Source organism: Hypomesus nipponensis, chromosome 12, assembly GCF_054491055.1.
Source record: "Hypomesus nipponensis isolate SF chromosome 12, ASM5449105v1, whole genome shotgun sequence".
Taxonomy (NCBI): Eukaryota; Metazoa; Chordata; class Actinopteri; order Osmeriformes; family Osmeridae; genus Hypomesus; species Hypomesus nipponensis.
This window is the reverse complement of record NC_140372.1, coordinates 9,535,001-9,553,185: the sequence shown is the minus strand read 5'-3', so window position 1 is coordinate 9,553,185 and position 18,185 is coordinate 9,535,001. Positions and strand designations below refer to the sequence as shown.

Sequence of the window (18,185 nt, the reverse complement as noted above, 5' to 3'; positions counted from 1 at the left end):
TCTACTGTCTGCAGTGCAGCAGCGGTACAGCAGCATGGAGGTGAAGGACTGTGTCATGATGTCTGCCAGCAGGTGATCTGACTCACCAAGCACTGCTGGTCATATCTGTGATGGTGGTTATGAGCGCAGACTAACTGAGCACTTTGAGCACACACACCGATGACCTAACCAACCATGAGATTCCACCATTCTATCAATTAGTCAGCCAATATGCTAATGTTGGTTTGAGAGCCTTTCTGCCCTGTGTGTGTGTGTGTGTGTGTGTGTGCGTGTGTGAGTATGTGTGTGCGTGTGTGTGCATGTGTGTGTACATGTGTATGTAAAGGTGTGCACTGTAAAGTGCGTATGTAAAGGTGTAACTATAAAGTAAATGACGGTGTGTGTGTGCGTGTATATGTAATAATGTGTGAGTAAATATGTGTGTACATAGGTGCACAAAATGTCCCTCTGCCCTTTGACCTGCCCGGAATGTCCCTTACGGTCATTGATCTATGTCACTGCACAGAAACAGTGATGTGTCCAGGATTGGCGTTCCACTGCTCTGGGCCGTAATTAAGCACGTGGACTTAACGAGGTGGCCCCTCTAACGAGGTCAGAGGGAAAGGTCACTGTGACATGCTCATCTCAGGAAGTTATCGCCACGGTAACAGTCTAAGTAGCTGAGATATGCGAGCAAAGGTTCAGACCTGCACCAGCAGCTCGATAGAATCAGCGAACTGGACCCACCTAATGGTCCAACACACACACACACACACACATACACACACATCCACTCTTATATTAGTATAATCAAGAAAAAGTCGATCAATTAAACCAGGCTTTAATGTAATCTGTCTAATCCATCGCCATTACTTGAGCCAATATCTATCTAAATCCTCCAAAGAGTCAGGATATCTGTCTGAGTGGACCTTCAATGCAGAACATGAAGTGGACAAAACTGCTGACCACATGCAAGGTGTTGAGTTCAGCCCTGAGGAGCAACTTGATATTTAGCACGTAGACTGTAAACTTTTGAGGCAACCCTGTTGGCAAGATTTTACTGCTGCAAAAGAGTCTCAGGGAAGCTAAGAGTTTGGCTGAAAGCCTCTCGTCCCCCCACCCCCCCACCCCGCCTCGCTGCCAGTCTCTCTCTTGCTTATCAGCTCAAACATTCTGAATATCTTGTATCTTGATCCCATCTGTGTCTTCCTGCTGAGAAATCTACCGGGAAATATCATTTTTTGTAGTCAATACCTCTCCTCTCCCCTCCCTTCCTCTCCCCTCCCTTCCTCTCCCCTTCCCTCTCTTCTCCTCACAGGAAAAATGCACTGTTGTCTCAGTCCACATTAAAAAATAAAGTTCCATCTACCTGATTTGATACACTGCACAATGAGGACATAGATAAAGACAGTGTGGACGGACAGCTGGAACGGCATCCTTGAGTGGACTGTTACAAGCTGTTTCACTTCTCAGTCACCCCCCCCCCCCCCCCATGAGCCACCCCCCATTCTAGCCCCTCCCACACCCACGCCACCATCAACAGACGCATCGACAAAGCACACTGTGATTTGGTACAATGTTCCAAATGCCATGACATTTCTGGGTCTGTGTTTTCCCTGTTGATGTGGAGAGAGAAGTACCATGCTAATGGTATGATCGCTTAGTACATGTCTAATACTCCACGTCAGGAGTGGAACAGAGTTTACACACCGTCTACAGCATTTTAGCAAAGGCAGAAGACCCTCACAGCTCATTTGGATGAGTTACAGTTAATAAGATGAGTAATTAATTGTATGACAGCTGTCTTCCTAGAAAAGCCTTGTTGAATTCCTCCAATTATTTTCACTTGGTTACAGTTGCACTGCTAGATGGAAAAAGTATGTATATAAAAAAAAGAATAAAGATATATATATATATATATATATATATATATATAAAGATGAAAATCACACACTTGCGTTCTTTGAATTACAGTCAGGGACGTCAATGCCCTGTTATGGTGCGCCTGTTAGTGGAGCTGGGTGACACATGCATCCATTCCTGGCAGTGTTGGCTCTGTCTAATGAATCAGGTGTCAGGACCTGCTCCTCCATGTTCTCGCTGGATTAATAACTCCTATTCATGACTGGGAAGAATGCCCCAGGATAACACTCTGCTGCCCATCAAGGCAACGAACGCCGCAGCTCATCCCAGTTCACTCACTTCACTGTGTCCTAATGGTGTCGCATATTGGTGTGTTGGCGCGTGCGTGTGCCTTTGTGAAAGGACATTCTCAATGGGAGAAATTGGTTATGTTTTGGTAAACATGAGCCTGGTGTAACATGATCGCTTTCCTTATGTCTGTCATTCATGCTCGATTCATTCACACACACACACACACGCGCACACACACACACACACACACACGGCCAGCGCTGCCTTTCTCTGCCGACATGCATGGTGTGAGGTGAGCAGTGCTGACAGCTTTGATTGGGGCTGATTGATTTGATCTCAGGGGACTGCCTACGTAGGCCCTGGCAGCCATGGGTCTGGAGGTCCGGGCCCCTGGCCCGGCTAACAGAATCACAAGCAAACACAGTGACTGTTATTGATTAGTGGACACAGCAGATCAATGTCTGATGATTGGATAAAACAAGCCTTCTTCTCCAGAACCCATGTCATGAGCTAGCCATGGATGAGCTAGCCATGGATGAGCTAGCCATGGATGAGCTAGCCATGGATGAGCTAGGCATGGATGAGCTAGCCATGGATGAGCTAGCCATGGATGAGCTAGCCATGGATGAGCTAGGCATGGATGAGCTAGCCACGGAAGATCTAGGCATGGAGAGGCTTCCGTGTATGGAAGTTCCCTACTCTCCTACTGGAAACCATGGTCCCTCGCCACAACTGTGGTTTACCACACATACACATGACAAAATGAGATTAAAACATAGCAGGCAGTCACACACATACACATGACCCCCCCCCCCCCTTCCACACGCACACACACTCGCACGTACACACACACACACTTAGGCCTCATCTATCTTGTAAACACTGTGTAGGCTGAGCTGCAACGCATCCACATCGAGAACATGTGAAGGAACGTCATTCCCTAAACTAACGTTACACTGAATGAACTCCTTCAACTCGTGCTGCTGTTGGTCATCATGCCATGAGCACCCTCTGCTGGGCGTCCAAACCCAGTGCATCCTCGGGAACTTCAGCCTGACAGCACACAAAGCACTCGCACGGCACATGCATGACACCACAAGAGTTGCTTTGCAATGTCAAACAGAATCAAAAGCGGTGGCAAACTGAAAGCAGCTTGGGGCTAAGTGTGCCGGTGCAAGGGTCGAGAGAGCGGTTAATCATCAACATGTTCATGTGAGATGAAGTGTTGGAGATGTAATCAGTTCCACTCAGACAGTCAGAGAGCCAGTCAGCTGGTGAGCCTCGGTCTCTGTCATAGTGACTCAGCAGCGGACACCATGGCTAACCGTCGCTTCGAGGGGAGAGAACATGCAGCTGCCTACCTCAGGTACAGGTCGGGTCCCCCTCAAGAACTCCTCGCAGAGATACTGGGCTTCTTGGAGAAAAGGGTAAGGTGCCTCTGTGTGTGTGTGTGTGTGTGTGTGTGTGTGTGTGTGTGTGTGTGTGCATTCATCTAGGAGAGTTCACTTAATCAATACTTGGAGCAAAAAGTGGAGGTTTTAAATCTTGTAAAATGTGTACTTTCCCCAAGACCTTTGACCTGTATAAACATTTCACCTCACAAACAAATGAGGTCGAAGCATACGTTTAATCCAGGCAATTGTAGAATGTATAATTCAACAGAAATCACGGCATTAGCACATATTTTTAATCTGTTGCATTCTTTCTTGCTGTTCCAGAGAGCAGGGCCGTATGACCTTGCTGTGGATGTGGGCTGTGGCTCCGGTCAGGGGACCCGCCTGCTAGCCCCTCACTTCACCCAGGTGGTGGGGACAGACATCAGCCCCGCCCAGCTGGAGATGGCCCTGGCCAATGGCAGCATCCCAAACATCACCTACATGTCAGTTTGAGGAGGAGATGGTTAAACTTAGGTGTACTAGTTTGGCTTATTCTAGCAGCTGTGTAAGCTTGGAGTCTCTCATCCACTGAAGCGTCAGGCTCTCTGCCCACGCAGGCAATGTCCGGCAGAGGAGCTACCGCTCGGGGCAGGCGTGGCCGACCTGGTGACGTCCATGAGCGCGGCCCACTGGTTCGACCATCCCCGGTTCCTCCAGGAGGCCTACAGGCTGCTGAAGCCCCGGGGCTGCCTGGCTCTGCTCAGCTACACCATGGACATGGAGCTGGAGTACCAAACCCTCTCCAGCACCCTCAATGACATCTGTCAGGAGGTCAACACAAGGCCAAACTACACCTATAAATAAATACATATTATAGTATAGGGACTTGTACTGTACACACAGCGTGCATTGTACAACATTTGATTGTTTTGTTGCAGCTCGTTTCTGCTGTTGCAACATGGATGAGAATTTAGGATCAGTGTTGGCTTGATTTACCTCCAGGTCTACGCCGCTCTGCTGCCTTATCGGAGTGCCTACCTCGGCTCGGGCGCTCTACCGCTCTACAAACACATGTACGAGTCATGCCCATACCCAGAGAAGGAGTGGTGAGTCAGACGCTCGCAGTGATGCTGGACTGAAATAATTGCAATAAGGATACATAGCACCTCGTACTGAAGGGGTTTGTCCTGCAACCAGTTTCAGCAGACCTCATTCTGATAATCAGCTGGTTGACTGAATTGGGTTAGTCACAACTGACGTCACTACTGGGCAAACAAGACAGTCGCAGGAGACGACAGGTGGGATGTCCTTGTCTTTAGGGACAGATAGAGGATGTTTTCAGTGTCATTTTATGGAGAGTTTTTACCTGTATCTGTGTGCATTCAGGCATGAGTGTCTGCGTGCAAGCATGGCGATGTCTCTGAGCGGCTACATTGGCTTAGTGGAAAGCTTCTCCACCTACCAGGCGTTTCTGAAGCAGCATCCGGATGAGGCACAAAAGCTCTCTCACGAGTTTAAGAACAGGTCATTATCCTCAGTTACACGGACAGAGTGGGAGGTATGAGTTGTGCAGGTTAATGGAGCTCTTGAATACTGGCCATGAGAGTATTACACTGATAATAATGGGAAGTAAATGTTTCGGAAGCCATATCCCAGTCGACTAAACTAATGCTTGCATACCCGAGAAATTGTAACCTGAAGCATTTCTGCATGAACACTTTGGAGAAAGGATCCTTACATCTGGCTTGAATGTCTCCCTACTCTTTGTGTGACTGTGCTGACTACTGTTTTGTCTGTCTCCTGCTCCTCTAGATTGCTGTCTGCTATGGGGGTGCCCTCCCCAGACACAGAGGTTGTTGTGGTGGTGAAGTATTTCTACTGGCTGGCCCGCAAGCCTGATTCGGACTGAATGGCCCTCAAGCTGTTTCAAGGCAAAACTGTTGCGTCATCATGATTCCATAACCTGCAAATGATTCTCAAACTAAATTAATCTTTTAACCTCCCACAGAACAACTATACACCTGTGCCTGAGGTATATATTCAGCTAATTATTTCCATTGGTTACAGTGTGACATTTTAGGGCCATTCTTGTTTCCTGCAGATCAGGGAGTTTAGGCCACTGGCTCCCCCTCTTGTCAGAAAATGGTACTGTAGAACTTGAATCCTGACGTTTATGTTAAACAGATTCATGCAAATTCAGTCTGTCTCTCCGGTAGCTGTCAGGACAAGCTAAAACTAATTAATTCCTTCAGACAGTCCACAAACATCTGCCTTCCACTGTAACCCCCTGCCCAGGACAACTGTAGCCAAAGCTGGCTCTTTGAAACGGTTGTATTTTCACTCTTAAAAAGTGACAAGCAGTTTTGTCCTCAAATGCAGCTTAGTCATGGCTGGCAAGGTCTTCTTTGTCTCGGGGGCAAGTGGCACTTGGGCTGGTTGTTTTTTTTCACAGTGATGCAGTTGTTTGTCAAATTGATTCCTTCTCCTCTTGCTTTTGTCAGAGTCATGGCTGGTATTGTTGCTGGCATTCTTGCAAGCTAATTTACCATAACAAGACCTGAGGAGTAAACCTTCCATGATAAAAATATGATGGTGATGCTAATGTTCTTAGTGTGCAACTGAACAATAAAATGTTGCAAGTGACCCCTTCAGTCAATGAGTTGTGTGCTTGTCAGTCATTCAGGGTTTGAGTGAGGCCTTGCCAGCAGAGCAAATATGACTAATGAGTCTCCAGTCTCCTCTACGCTGCAGGGTATCCCTAGAGGCAGAACAGAAGTGGTCTTGACCCAGCCCAAACCCTCCCTCTGGAAACCATGTCACCTGGTCCCTGCATAGATTCAGAATTCTGACATACAATCAACGACAGGAGAGATATTAGTTGCTCCTACTAAAACGAAATGGCTTTTACTGAAACTAAATTCCCATCTTTGAAAGGGGCCCTTCCTCCCAAAGCAATTACACAGACTCACTTCTGGACTCTTTTTTTTTTTTTATCTCCAAAGACTTTAGCTCTAACTTTTTATTAGCAGAGTATTTGTTTCTGCCTGCAGAGCTTGGAGTTGGGTGTCTGGAGTTTCGGTAATGAGCCGAGCCAGTCGGACAGCCAGCCTGCTCAGCCAATCGTAATGGGGAGCCAGAGGGCTTTTACAGGAGGCTGTTGCTGGTCTGACAGGTTTGGGACTGAGGGCTGTGGATGAGTGTGGAAGACGAAACCAACTTAAAAATGGCAGACATCTCCATGGGAGTGCACTACCGCGTTACACAGACACCATGGGAGCTCCACAACTCAGAATATCTTCCGGGCGATGGGCGGGGGAATCAAATTCCTTAACCACATTATGCACTGACCTGCATTATTGGTGCAACTGTTTTGAATCCACATGGCTTGGCCTCCCTCAAACAACATTTCACCTGTTTCTCCCCTCCTCGCTGACCTTGACTGTATTCAGAAACAGAGCCGCCGTTTCCTCCCTCAGGTTGACTCTCCCTGTGGGGGTCTGAGTTTACACTTTTCTAATGAGTACACAGGTTGTCCAGGGGCAAGCTAACAGATGGTGATTACCCTGGCCTCACAATGCTCCCCGGCTTTCCTGATCGCTCTCCCTTGAACTGAGCAACCTTGAGGCCTTCGCTGCCTTGTGGCCTTCCTTCCATCACCGCCTTTTATTTCCAGCCTGTGCGTGAGCTCGGTGGGGCAGACTCCAAGAGATGAAAAGATGAGGTTGGCCTTTTGGGACCGTTTGGGCATGTTTCGTTTTGAATGCACACAGCACACTGCGGCTTTTATTATTGAATTAAGTATGGCCAAGCAATCAGATTCTCGGGGCCCTACAGCTAACGGCTGTTACATAAAACACCAAGAACTGTGAGAGATCTCAATGAGGCGGTCTGACACCAGCCCCATAGTACACAAACACAGACTCATGTTGTATTGTGTTCGGGCAGGTATCACCCTGTAGTTAGGCCTAGGTGTGCATTAATCGTGCAGCTGTAGAACCCTCTAGTTTATTGCTATTGTGACTGTCCCCTTTGACATCATATCAGAGCTGTCCTGTGGCTCCATCTGTCCAGCGTCTCACCGTGTGAACGCCGCGGGCTCCGTCCTCCTCATTACACACCCGGTCACCTCCCCAGAAGCCTGACAGTTGCCACATAACCAGCGAAGTCCCACATTTTAATCTGTGTCCATTTAGCGCCATTACACGGAGACTAATGACCCCCGTTGCTATGGCGAGCCCGACTGGGGACTCTGGGCTCTGTCGCTTGTGCTCTGGGAAGCTGTCAGTCAAAAAGGGCATTCCTCGTGTTCCCCCGTCTCCTCCTGAGAGCGGGGTCTCAGGAAGCCTGCCGGCTGCCGGCCGTCTCCCAGCTCGGCGTCTCTAAATGAGGCAGGAAGTCACACCTCGCCGCTCTGGTGGTGGTGACCCAGAGCGCGGAGGACAGAACGGATCTATCTATACCCCTGCTGGAGCTCAAAGCCTTCTGATGTCTTTTATTGGTTTTCCACACAGGTGGAGAGGGTAGTAGGTGGAGGGGTTGTGGGAGCTGTGCTATTATGGCTTGTACAGTCACAAGCAGTGCTCTGCTGGGCAGAGCTATTCTGGTCCTGGTGGGGGCTGATGGAGCACAAACAAGCAATCCTACACCACTCTGTAGAAGGGGGATCAAAAGGGCTGTTATACTGTTATTCATGCTGGAATATGAAACATATATCCCCATCCTTTGCAAAATATGACAATATTTACACACACTATGTACTAGTGGTGACACTGCTCACATAAAACATATTTTCAAATTGAATCTTGACAATTATATTGTTACAAAGACTGGTAACATACAAACCACTTTAGACTGATTGGGGGAAGGGATGTTCTGTACAATTAATATACGGCTTTTGAATCCAGAAGGTGTACTGTCTTGTATCCCATTTAGTTTTTACTGTATTTTTCAGACAGCTCTCCGCTGGGCTGTGCCTTATCCAGAAGTGCACAAGGGGCACTGCTCACGACTTGTAGAGGATTTAGTTAAATGCACAAAGCCCAGAGTTATGCTGTCCCAGTGGGGTTTTGAGAAACCCATTCCCATAAACCTAGCAGACCAATGTTAACATTCGGTTCTAACTTGCTATCTAACGTGCTTCGCTTATCTGAGCTTGATTGTTCTTGTCTGGCAAACTGAAACCAAGGGAAAACATAAGCAAATGCTGAAGTCTATAAAATAATTTTCTGACTGTATTTTGACACAGGTCTTAACTATGAGAAATTTCCGGCATGATACTGTAGGTCTCCTTGCTGATATCCTGAATTGGACCCTCCTGTCTGCGGGCCGGCTGTCCCCCTCCTACAGGACTCCTTTACTGCGCTTGCTCCTCCAGACCACCAGGGCTGTCATGAGCAGCGTGATCAGGACAGGCACGGCAATGAAGGGGCCTAGAATATGAAGCGGGGGGTCGTGGAGCAGCCGGCCCGTCAGAGAGCAGTTGTGGAAGTAGTGCTGGTGGATCCGGATGAAGAGCTGGTCAATCACATGGTTGGGCCAGAAACAGTCTAACTTCCACGCGACCATGAAGGTGCAGTTGGTTAGTGCTCCGTATGGCCTGCAGGGGGAGACAGCAGAGTTACATTTGATTCATTTCTGATCTTACTACACGATGCTTTACGCAAAGTGCAGAACAACGCAACTGGTTTGATTCCGTTTCTCACGTCGCTGTATGCAAAGTGGCCTTTACATGAAGGCAGTGACGGTGGGAAGAAATCTGGGAGCGCTCATCCATCACAACAGAAGCAAGATCGGGATCACCTCTCGTCTTCCGGAAAACGACCTTTAAAAAGTGACCAGTTTCAATGCGGAGGTCAAAGCAATGGGAGAATCCAAAGCAGAATGCAGCTAGATAGAATTACCAGGCTGGGCTTAGCACAGCTAAATATAACTAGATAGGTGGTGGTGGGGGGTGAGGGGGGTCCAGAGAAGTTAGACACATGCCAGCAGAGTAGTTCCCCCCCGCTCTGCCTCACCATACCACTGCAGCTACTCAGAATGACCAGGATGTCTGGCTGGGTATATTTAGAAGTGCTGGACACCAAAGTGCCTTTAGTCCCCTGGCGATACTACAGGTGTTTTGAATGATTGAAGCCCGCCACGACACAGTCGTGGTTCTCTCAAGGCACCATCACAACATGTTTCAAATCAAAAGTCTTTGCACATAAGTATCAACATGGCAGCAGGTGACTCATGCTTCAATACAACTTCCAGTCAACAGCAATGACATTCACATGGGGTTTTCTGTCACAGAGAATGACCAAAGGGCAGGAGTCCCACTGGATTTGGGTCAAAGTATCCTTGAGAAAATACAATGTTTCCTTTGAAACTGGCAACCCTGGTGAGTACTGTTTTCTGCCTCTGCTTCCAATTCCAGTACAGAATCCCCACACCTCCCACCAAGCATATACAGTTATACTTATCGCTGCCATCCAGTGTTAAATCATCTGTCATGATATTCCTTCTCCTGGTTTGCACTGTATACTGCATAGTGGAGGAACCTTTAATAAGGTAAGGCGAGGATGTGGAGGAAAAGAGATGACACACTATCCCCTGGTTGACTTGTTCTCTTGGCACCATGCAGAAAGAGCCAACATGGCAGGGTGCCACTCAACAGCACCTGCGCACAGGTGTCACCTTCCACTAGAATCCTGCATTGCTCCAAGTCAAGGCCCCAGAACATAGTGATGAGGGAAAGGTTCTATTTGTCTCTTTGCAGCTGAACCTCACTCGTTCTTTCTCTTCTCCGAACGCTACATCTGTGGATTTGTCTTCTTTCCATTCCTTTTTGACAATGCATTTATCTATGTTCATGAATGGAGCTCAATCTCTCCCCATCTCTCTCTCTCTCTCCCCCTCTCTCTCTCTCCCTCTCTCTCTCTCTCTATCTCTGTGACTCAGGATATTGGCAGTGATATAAAAGGATTGTGGAACCACAGCATGGTCATGTACGGGGAGAAGAGTCGCTTCTGTCGTGGTGATACACATGTTAACACTGGAAAGCCTATTGGAAACTGTAGGCGTTAGATTGAAGGCATCTGATCTAAAGCTGTTAAAATGGATAACATGGAAGCGTTTGACATCGCCTACGCCTAATGTGGACGTTCAAAACTACCAAACACCTACGATTTTGAACACTGCGACAACACAAATGTGTCCCTTTCTGAGGGTGACAGAACTGTCACATTGAGTGCATCGCTGCCACAGCAAGGTCACCAGTGACAAGCAGTGTAGAACGGAGAGAGAGGGCGTTGCTGGGGGAACTCCCTGCATGGACGGTGGCCTCTTCAGTGACACTTGTCAGTCTGACTCCCTCAGGAAATCAAGGAGAGAGGAGGTGACTTGTCTGACATGGCATACAGATAAACACACACAGTCAAGATCCCTCGAGAAACACTTGATATCCAAGATGGGTAAAGAAATGAGCTTTTACGAAAACATTCTAGTCTGATCCAACATGAATTCAAATTGGCCTATGTCCCAATCACTCCCCATGGTTCATGTTTATGATGATAAAACATTTTTGGTATGTGCATTTAGTCCTTTCCAGAGTGTTTGGTAAAAGCTTTTGCTGCATGTGCACAGTGACTCACTGGAGAGTTTGAGGCCAGTTGCACCACAGGTTTGGGTCCAGTCCCTCCATGTCCAGAGTAAATTTGGTCAGGCATAACTTAGTGATGACACTCTCATAGTAGACGCTGCTGCAACCAGTCACAGCATGGACCCCATGAGCTGGATAGGGACAGAAGAAACATCCAGTGGTGACTGGATACAATCAGGGAAGCAGCAATCAGGAAGATAACAGGTGGTGACTCTAAGAGTGTGCTTCAATGAAATTGGCATCTCAGGGACTCAAATAAAAACAATATGATACAGTACAAAAAAACACAAAGTCAGAGTTGGCTAAACACTGTTTAGTATACATGATCAACCAAATTTCTATTCTCATTAGAAGTGAATCATCTGAACGCACTGTAAACATCATGCCACAACATGAAACCATCCACATTATCTGAAAGTCAATCATCGACCGCTTCATGCACTAGAAGCCTGTTTTCTCAACTTCGGTCTGGGTTCCAATCCCAGCCCTGCTCTTGTATACTTTTTTGGTGCATGTAAACAAACTCAAGTTCAAAGAGCAATTTCCCCCCGAGGGATCTGAGCTCAGACATGCTGCTTCTGTGCAGGGAAGGAGGGGTCCACTAGTAGTCTGTGGCTTATGGCTGTTGAATGGTCTAAGGGGGCACACACAGGTGCTTTTGATTGATGTCTACATAAACCTGGTGCAAAGCAGGTCTGAACAGGGCTGATAACAGCCCACTGTGTAGCCTGTACTGTTTGCTCTCTAGCAGACTAAATCACATAAGCTGTCCTCAATGAAAAACTACAAGCTGGTATACACTGAACCTGAAAATAATGTTAATTGTAAGATTAAGATCTTTCATGCCGTTAAAAAAAGTTATCACAGCGTTAAAACCTTGCTGTCTCTCTGCTTATACTGTACATCTACCTTGTGGTCAGAGGTCACAAGTTTCCCAAAACAAATCAATATGAAAAATACATCTTCACTGAGAACATGTTTTTTTTACGAAGACCTGTGAGACCTGTGCAAGGCCTTGCATTAAATAAATATTTTTCAAAATAATTTAATCTCTATTAAATTCCAGACATCGTCCAACACTCCTATATACCAAGTAAACGTACTATGTGCCGTTCTGTGACTTCATCGATCCCTCATCGGACACTGATTTATTACACCTTTAGTCAATGTTGTTCCATGCAACTTATTATATTCATTTTCATTGGAAATGCCACCATCATTGAGTTATTGCGTGAAATCCACACAATGATATCTGTCAAAAAGGATGCAATTACGTTATCCGTTTTGTAATGTATTCAAACAAATCTTATCAAAGTTTAATGGTTGAACGACACATTGTGTACGATCAAGAATGCTTTCGCATAGTATTGTTCACTAATCAAAATAACTTACCTGTCGCACACAGAACAATGCCAAGTTTCAATGTCGATAACCAATCCAGTGTCATGGTTTATTTACCAAAATACACCTTGAGGTAACGTATTGCAGTGTAGACCTGCAACCTACCAATCTATAATATTCTTCTGAAGTCCCTTGTACTCTAATTTCTCAAATTAACGTGAGTTCCACTACACTCCTTGCCCCCTCTACTGTAACATCTCGCTTCTCAAACCTACAGCGACGAAAGTGATTGAGGCTTGCGTAAAACCGTCTTCATATTCCATTTGACTTTGCCTACAGTGGTTAATAAAACACCCAGATGTTTTTGGTCGGCTACTTCTTAACCTTGCTTAAAAGTATTCACTTTTTTTCTCTGATACTACACGTGAAATTCAAATAATGTTTGGAAAATTATTCCGGGTGTTAAATGGCACTGACATTAAGGAGCTCATAAGGCGTTGCAAAGCAGGGGACAGTTAAGGAAGAAATCATAAGTCCTAAGCATTTATCCCAAGCATTGCCCTTGACAGTGGCAAATAAAACGAATAGCCTCTATTGTGTTTTCCACTCAAACAATTGTTGCTCCAATTTACATAAAGGTTGATTAGATTCGAGTGGGTGTAGTTTGGGACAATCAGTAACAATTATTGTCTGATTTGCCCAAAGAGGTTTGTGTGAATTTTGTATAACTTTGCTGCCATCCAGTGTTTGTTGAGGCTGTTGTCAGCTTAAGTGAGAGCAATATACTCACAGAAAGGGTACAACTATAGTATATTATTAACCCATTGTGATTATCTTAACAATATGATCTTAACAAACCAATTACCCGTGTAAACTGTGTATGCCTTTGTGTGTGTACGCGCGTGAGCGCATTGGTTGATGCACATGTTCCATTTAATTCCTCTAGACTGCAGTAGAGGACAGAAGATGAACATCACCTGAACAGTTCGGCGTCTAACTTCTACTACAATTGATGAACCAACAATCTTTAGCCTTTTACTATGAATATGTATAATATATCCCTCGGACATATTGAACTGATATTCATAGACTGAAAGTTAATATCATAATTCTCTTCCTAACATCACTCCTAACCTGGCCAGCTGCCCATGTAGTGGTTCCAGCATTCAGATGTAAAACATATGATTCCATTCAATAAATGCGTAAAAATTAGTATGGATTGTAATAAAATTACAGATTGTACAAGTCAAATGTAAATAATATAATTTCACAGGCCCCCTTGTGGATATTTCCAGATGGTGACGCGTGCGTTCTTGTTGGGCGTCAATCGGTTGACAATTATTTATTCACAGCTACGTTTGAGTAGCAAACTGGAGTCGAACATCTTTACACGGGTAATATATTTCAAGTCGATAACAGCCACTTACATATCTCATATATCGGTTTATCTTGCACATGCTCGGTCTATACTATATGTTTGTGTGGGTGAGTAAGGTATTTAGGATTGGTTTGATATCAAGACTTCGCTTGTGTATCCGATATTGCAAAATGTAGGGTTTACGAAATGGAACCTGAGCATAAATGACATGACAATTAAAATAGATAAGGACAACATGTATGTTCAAATAGCCAACTTTTAGTAAGTGAATGAGAAACATGTAACCGTTTTGTTTTGAGTTTATACCAGTCTTTTAATATCGTAGCTGCGGCAGGTGTCCCAAACAGGTGTATAAACTATTGACAATAAGAATTAATTTTAGTCTAGTGAGCCAATAAGAAAAGGTGACAAGTGGTGTGGGCGTGTTTATCCGACTTTGTGTCCAATCCGCTAGTTGTAGAGGTGTGAGTCGCACAGAGGGTGTGTTCCCAGAGTCCGAACTAACGGCAGTACGGAACAGAGAAGAGTAATGGCATTGGTTATCTGCCGTGAAAAATAGTCAAAATATTTGTTGCTGTAAATCAAAACAACAAACATACTGCTTAAACTTCGGCACAGTTACTACTTTTGCCGAGGGACCAAGGAGACGACTCGCGGAAGGCACAGTTGACACTATCAAGACCTGACGTTTCATTTAGTTCGTTTGATAACGGGATATCTTATTGGACATGTGAGTTACAGGAGTTATAATCACCACCCTGCAAAATGAAGTTTCCCTCGTGTCTTCGAAGCCTTCTCGTCATCTTTGTTGTGATCCGGTCGAGCGCTACACAAGCAGGTGAGTGACAGCGCCGTGCGCGCTGTTGCGCAAGGTGTTTGGACACTGGGCAGGTTGAACTAACGGATCCTCTTGTTGCAATCTGCCTCAATCTGTCGTTGAAACAAGGGGCTTCTACGGTGATAACTCTGTTTAGGCATTGTAAGGCAGTCTCTTATCTAACACAGACTGCGTAAAGGCATCCTAAACTTCCACAAAGGACAAGTGCAAGCTCGTCAATAAACACAATAATCCCTATATTAAATTTATTTTGTGGTACCATAAACGATCTTTGAATCGATATATTGGCGGAATACACGAGCTACAGCTTGATATTAATTAAGAAACGAATTGGTATTCAGATTTTACTGGTCATACATTTTAAAGGGATGATGAAATTATGAATTTAGAAGTGTTTGATCTGCGTCGTTCTCATCTCTGGTTTAAATTAGTTCTCAAATGTTTGGAGCCAGGTCTGGGCGATGTTGTTGGGGGAAATTGTTCTTGATGGATTGGCAACCCAAGGCAGTTGTGAACGCAATGAATTGTTATGAATGAATTGTAAAATAATTAAAAAGTCGTAACGTCATACTTGCATTTGTAGGTTGGTTTATTTGCAAATCGATATTATTGCATTTCGGCAACATTTTATGCTGTGGCATATTTCATAATAGGCTATATTATTAGGAACAAATTTGTCTGCGTCCTCATAATTGTTTTTAATCTACCTAAAATACCAGGTTGGCATGAGTTTTCAGAAGCAATATTATTGGGCATTCTTTTGAGCATACACAAAACAATACTTATTTTAAAGAGAAGTGCAAGGCAATGCACTAGGGTTCAGTTTCTGTCTTTATTATGTCACCCTACCTTCTCTCGGAATAAAATAAAGCGACAGGTGAAATAGTTTTCGCTCTGGTCTGGTCAGCGGTGGAGGCTTATAAACAGAGGTACACTGTTACTGATGCAAGCGAATATCTCTCTTCCTACCGGGGTCCCACGCTGCTCTTACCCCGTGTCCCGTACCGTATTCCCGCGAGTTTGTTCATTATGCATTTCTGAATGCAAGTGAAAAAGAGTCGTTTATGAATCAAGGGATTGTTGTCACCTCGGTATGCACGGGGGTGGCTGCGTCAGCGTTCCTTTTTAATTTAAAATCATTTGTGACTATCAGTGTTTTCTGCAAATGTGACTACTGCCTACACGCCATTTGAATAATGTAGGCCTAACCATTCAACCGATGATAATGACGGGTGGCATATAAATTGTGAAATTATGGTTACTGTTGAACTTTTCTATTGCCTCCACTTGTACAGACGCATACACCTTCATGGGCCTATTGATCATTTGAACTTTCTCTCCCTTTCTGACATGAACACCGTGGCATTGTTTGGGGGACTAGCCACTTTGTGAAATGGTGAATTTGTGAGGGTCTTTCATTGTACCTTTATTTAACAGTTCACAATCCAAACATATACATACTCTGGGAGCTGACAGTTTCCAATCCTGCTTTCTTTGGTGACTGATAGAGGAGAATATGTGCTTTATTGCAATCCCTGCTTTATGGTGGCCCTCGGGCATCGAGTCCCTGTGCCAATTGATTTAGTGAATGATGCATCTGTTGTGCCAGAGCAAATATGAATGCCAATACCATTATCTGTAAGTGTGTCGTGGGGATTCGCAAACCTATACAGCTTGGGCTTCCTCACTTCTCTCGTTATGCTGAGGGATCCACACTGCCAACCCTCATCTCCACTGTGGAACCGAACATGGGAACTGAACCCTGGTTTCTCTTGAGAGTGACTGTGTCGACACTGACAGAAGTGGAGGTGGAATGGAGAGAGAAAGACAGAGATGGATGGATGGTTGGGCGTTGAGGAGAAAAACAGCACCCAGATTGGGTTATTTGGCATGCCTATATTCCCAGCCAAGGCCATATTTGTGATGCAAATTTGCCAAAGAATCTGAACTATGCCGCTTGCTCGCTTGGGAAGTTGTGTGTGTGAGAGAGCGTGTGTGTGTTTGTGTGTATGTGCGTTGAATAGTAATTTGGTTTTGACTCCCACCATCTCCCTAGTCCTCCACTCCTACCAAACACACACACATGCTTATGCACACACACACACACACACACACACACACACACACACACACACACACACACACACACACACACACACACACACACACACACACACACACACACACACACACACACACACTCTCTCTCTCATCCCCATCTTTCTGTCTTGGCTGTTAAGCTCAGTTGAGGGCCTTAAGTACATCCTGCAAGCTTTAACCAAAGTTGAATAAACTAACTGTGAGGACACTGTAAGTATATGGTTTAGTAAAGCTTGGCTCACACACCCAGTGTTCAGTCAGTACTTTCTCATCTGACACATCATTTTGGGCTCCAGTCTGTCTTCCTGCCCTTGTGCATGTCTGTCTGTCTGTCTGTCTGTCTGTCTGTCTGCCTCCCAGTCTGGCTCTCCTATTCTGATCAGGCTGCAGTCTGACATTTAAGCATCTCTCTGTAGTAAACGGCAAAGGGAGGACCTGTGAATACCAATATCAAATTATTCATCAGCCGTCGCTCGGATTAATCTGGGTGGATGAGTTCACAGAAGGGCAGGAAATGAGAATTTATCAGCGTCTAATTAAGCGCTTTAGATAGCATCTGTCTAGACAATCGGTTTGTCTTCACAGTACAGGAGCGTGGGGGAATGAATTCCCGGTGTAAATGAGTCAGCACTGACAGGGTGTCTTGGGGAGGGGCCGGCGGCCCACGCCAGTCACTAGCTTACCGAGGCTCCTCTCCTCTCCACGTTCACTCTACCCTCATCCTGCTGCTGCCCTCACAAAGTGGGACAGCTACGTTTCGGTTGGTTGATAGCGAAACGGTGTTTGTGTGTTTTCTTTTTTGCTTGTGTGTGTGTGTGTGTGTGTGTGTGTGTGTGTGTGAGAGAGAGAAACGATGGTCCCCCCTAAATAAATCAAATGAAGGAGAAATAACTGCAGCTCCTAAGCTGCTCTACTGCAGGACGTGGCTGATGCCTCAGGTTCATGTGATCCAGGCTCATCCACGCTCTCAACGAGCTCACATTCACATAAATGTGATATGTAATTGACGTGCCTTTGATTAGTCTCAAACGGATGACTTGACAGGCATGGTTCAGGAGGTTCATTGCCATGGCTAGTTTAGGTACATCAAGTGCTCCCCACGTGTTTGACAGTGCATAGCAATTGACCAATGTATGATTAAGTCTCTGTCATATTGCAACACAGTGAACTTTCTCAAGCAGTGCAACTGATATGACCGTAGAAGAGTATTTACTTGACATTTAGTTTGTTGGGCGTCTTCACAGAGATGCTTCTGTTCTCAAGTTCACGAACCATCCAAATATTTACATGCGGTAGCACAACTGCACAGCGTGAGAGGGAAAACATCCAAGATTGTGGTTGAAAGAATCAACAGTAAATCTTCCTTTCAATTGCCAGAGT

At 45.4% G+C, this 18,185-nt stretch overlaps 3 protein-coding genes and 1 long non-coding RNA gene across 5 annotated transcripts in view; 3 read left to right on the top strand and 1 right to left on the bottom strand.

Moving 5' to 3' along the window:
- The first annotated feature begins 3,247 nt into the window (after positions 1 to 3,247).
- Positions 3,248 to 6,165, top strand: LOC146260995 (putative methyltransferase DDB_G0268948). Its single transcript, XM_084668065.1, has 6 exons — positions 3,248 to 3,560; positions 3,852 to 4,012; positions 4,127 to 4,340; positions 4,512 to 4,615; positions 4,896 to 5,033; positions 5,322 to 6,165. The coding sequence occupies exons 1-6, from the start codon at positions 3,351 to 3,353 to the stop codon at positions 5,416 to 5,418; spliced, it is 924 nt and encodes a 307-aa protein (XP_084524191.1). The 5' UTR covers positions 3,248 to 3,350; the 3' UTR covers positions 5,419 to 6,165.
- Positions 6,166 to 6,851: 686 nt separating this feature from the next.
- LOC146260993 (receptor activity-modifying protein 1-like) lies at positions 6,852 to 13,006 on the bottom strand. 2 transcript variants are annotated; one of them, XM_084668648.1, is made up of 3 exons: positions 12,541 to 13,006; positions 11,141 to 11,312; positions 6,852 to 9,105 (listed from the first exon to the last, which is right to left on the bottom strand). In XM_084668648.1, exons 1-3 carry the CDS (start codon positions 12,593 to 12,595, stop codon positions 8,850 to 8,852), a joined length of 483 nt encoding a protein of 160 aa, XP_084524774.1. In that variant the 5' UTR covers positions 12,596 to 13,006; the 3' UTR covers positions 6,852 to 8,849. The 2 variants fall into 2 exon arrangements, with proteins under 2 accessions (XP_084524774.1, XP_084524775.1); XM_084668649.1 differs by having other exon boundaries at positions 7,170 to 9,105; positions 11,141 to 11,279; positions 12,541 to 12,998.
- LOC146260994 (uncharacterized) lies at positions 9,038 to 12,023 on the top strand. Its single transcript, XR_014724818.1, has 2 exons — positions 9,038 to 9,087; positions 10,449 to 12,023. It is a non-coding gene; the product is annotated as an uncharacterized LOC146260994 (long non-coding RNA).
- A 1,339-nt stretch (positions 13,007 to 14,345) lies between the features above and the next one.
- The window catches only part of LOC146260992 (receptor tyrosine-protein kinase erbB-4-like), a 144,021-nt gene continuing 140,181 nt past the window's right edge, over positions 14,346 to 18,185 (top strand). The window contains 1 exon segment of the mRNA XM_084667462.1: positions 14,346 to 14,705. Within this exon segment, the coding sequence (XP_084523588.1) occupies positions 14,633 to 14,705 (73 nt within the window). The 5' untranslated portion in view covers positions 14,346 to 14,632.

Bases quoted from the DNA above. Each gene is read 5' to 3' on its own strand.
- LOC146260995 (XM_084668065.1), top strand. From the start codon at position 3,351: ATGAAGTGTTGGAGATGTAATCAGTTCCACTCAGACAGTCAGAGAGCC. The intron at 4,013-4,126 runs GTCAGTTTGAGG...CTGCCCACGCAG, and splicing joins ATCCCAAACATCACCTACAT to GCAATGTCCGGCAGAGGAGC. The intron at 4,341-4,511 runs GTCAACACAAGG...ATTTACCTCCAG, and splicing joins TCAATGACATCTGTCAGGAG to GTCTACGCCGCTCTGCTGCC.
- LOC146260993 (XM_084668648.1), bottom strand. From the start codon at position 12,595: ATGACACTGGATTGGTTATCGACATTGAAACTTGGCATTGTTCTGTGT. The intron at 11,313-12,540 runs GTAAGTTATTTT...GATTGTATCCAG, and splicing joins CATTGTTCTGTGTGCGACAG to TCACCACTGGATGTTTCTTC. The intron at 9,106-11,140 runs GTGAGTCACTGT...CTCCCCCTGCAG, and splicing joins AACTGGCCTCAAACTCTCCA to GCCATACGGAGCACTAACCA.